At 28.2% G+C, this 1,986-nt stretch overlaps 1 protein-coding gene across 1 annotated transcript in view; it reads left to right on the top strand.

Annotated features, from left to right (window-relative positions):
- Positions 1 to 929: 929 nt before the first annotated feature.
- The window catches only part of LOTGIDRAFT_167280 (hypothetical protein), a gene marked incomplete at both ends in the record, with an annotated part of 11,343 nt that continues 10,286 nt past the window's right edge, over positions 930 to 1,986 (top strand). Inside the window, 2 exons of the mRNA XM_009064746.1 lie at positions 930 to 1,055; positions 1,800 to 1,901. Of these exons, the coding sequence (XP_009062994.1) occupies positions 930 to 1,055; positions 1,800 to 1,901 (228 nt within the window). The remainder of the gene's footprint in view (positions 1,056 to 1,799; positions 1,902 to 1,986) is intronic.

Below are 1,986 nucleotides of genomic sequence, written 5' to 3'. Positions count from 1 at the left end.
TATTTGTATTATAGTTAAACAGTTTGGTTATTTAGAGTTATTTACATGTCATTGTTATAATAGTATATACTAATTGTGATATGTTATCTGTATTATAGGTAAACAGTTTGGTTATTTAGAGTTATTTACATGTCATTGTAATAATAGTATACTAATTGTGATATGTTATCTGTATTATAGGTAAACAGTTTGGTTATTTAGAGTTATTTACATGTCATTGTTATAATAGTATACTAATTGTGATATGTTATTTGTATTATAGGTAAACAGTTTGGTTATTTAGAGTTATTTACATGTCATTGTTATAATAGTATACTAATTGTGATATGTTATTTGTATTATAGGTAAACAGTTTGGTTATTTAGAGTTATTTACATGTCATTGTTATAATAGTATACTAATTATGATATTTTATCTATATTATAGGTAAACAGTTTGGTTATTTAGAGTTATTTACATGTCATTGTTATAATAGTATACTAATTGTGATATGTTATCTATATTATAGGTAAACAGTTTGGTTATTTAGAGTTATTTACATGTCATTGTTATAATAGTATACTAATTGTGATATGTTATCTATATTATAGGTAAACAGTTTGGTTATTTAGAGTTATTTACATGTCATTGTTATAATAGTATACTAATTATGATATGTTATCTATATTATAGGTAAACAGTTTGGTTATTTAGATTTCGGGGAAGGGAGGGTTTGATTCTCCCAAATGTACAGGCCTAGGGTGGAGCAGACACTTTATTTAGAAATTAGGATTAAGGGTCTTATTTGGAGTTTTTACTGTCATTGTTATAATAGTTGACTAATTAGATGAAATGTTATCTGTATTATAGGTAAACAGTTTGGTTATTTAGAGTTATTTACATGTCATTGTTATAATGTATACTAATTGTGATATGTTATCTGTATTTAGGTAAACAGTTTGGTTATTTAGAGTTATTTACATGTCATTGTACAAATGATAATGATTGTAATACTGATGGTAGTTGTCAGAGTAATGGATGTGCAACAGGCTGGTATGGTTCTACTTGTCAAAAACGTAAGTATTGTTGTAATACTAATAGTATAGTACTATCTATATATGATTTATGTATTTTATAGAACTTGGACATATAAAATATACTGAAGAATACTAAACGAGTTTTATTTTCAAAGTTGATCAATGTTAATTCAACGTCTGGTCGTCAGTGACGTTTCTGGGAAATGTTAGGTGAGGTGCCGAGCAGGGACCACAGGAAATTATTTCACTGTGTAAAATGATAAAAAAAAATTGAAAGCAGCTGGAGGTGTGGGGTGGGGGAATAGGGGTAACTCGATTGGCGTGTTCTGTACGTTTCATTTAAATACAGAATCATACCACATTTCATTTCATTTACATCGTTCTTCTCAAATATCAATCAACTTTACATTTTTTTTCTATGACGAAATTCATCTTCTTCTTCTGCGCAAGAGACTTCAAAGACCTCTTCATGAGATATTGTAATCAGATCTGTAGGTGTCAATGTGAATGGACAAATAAAAACCTCTCAAATGAGAATTAATAAAAAGTTGCATGGTGTCATGCCGTATTTTTTTATCACGTTTTCACCTAAATGTGAGGACCATAAGAAATTTTACTTCACCAATTGTGTACGATGTTGTAAAGAAAGATTTTATTATGTATCTATAAAATATCATATAGTATGTTGTATACTCCTGATGATGAGGGAATTGTTACAACTTTCTACTTTGTTTTTATTTATGGTATATATATGTAATAATAAGTTTCTGTAATTTATCTTAGAGAATGTTGCATTAGGGAAACCAGCGTCTCAAGTATCACAATACGATGTTTTGGGACCTGAACTAGCAGTAGATGGTGATAGATCACAAGATATTTTTAGATGTATGAATACTGGTTATAATAATAATTCATGGTGGAGTGTAAACTTAATAGATACCTACTCTATCAGACAAATACATATTTTATA

This window comes from Lottia gigantea (assembly GCF_000327385.1).
Source record: "Lottia gigantea unplaced genomic scaffold LOTGIsca_64, whole genome shotgun sequence".
NCBI lineage: Eukaryota > Metazoa > Mollusca > Gastropoda > Lottiidae > Lottia > Lottia gigantea.
This window is presented reverse-complemented; position numbering and strand designations above follow the sequence as displayed.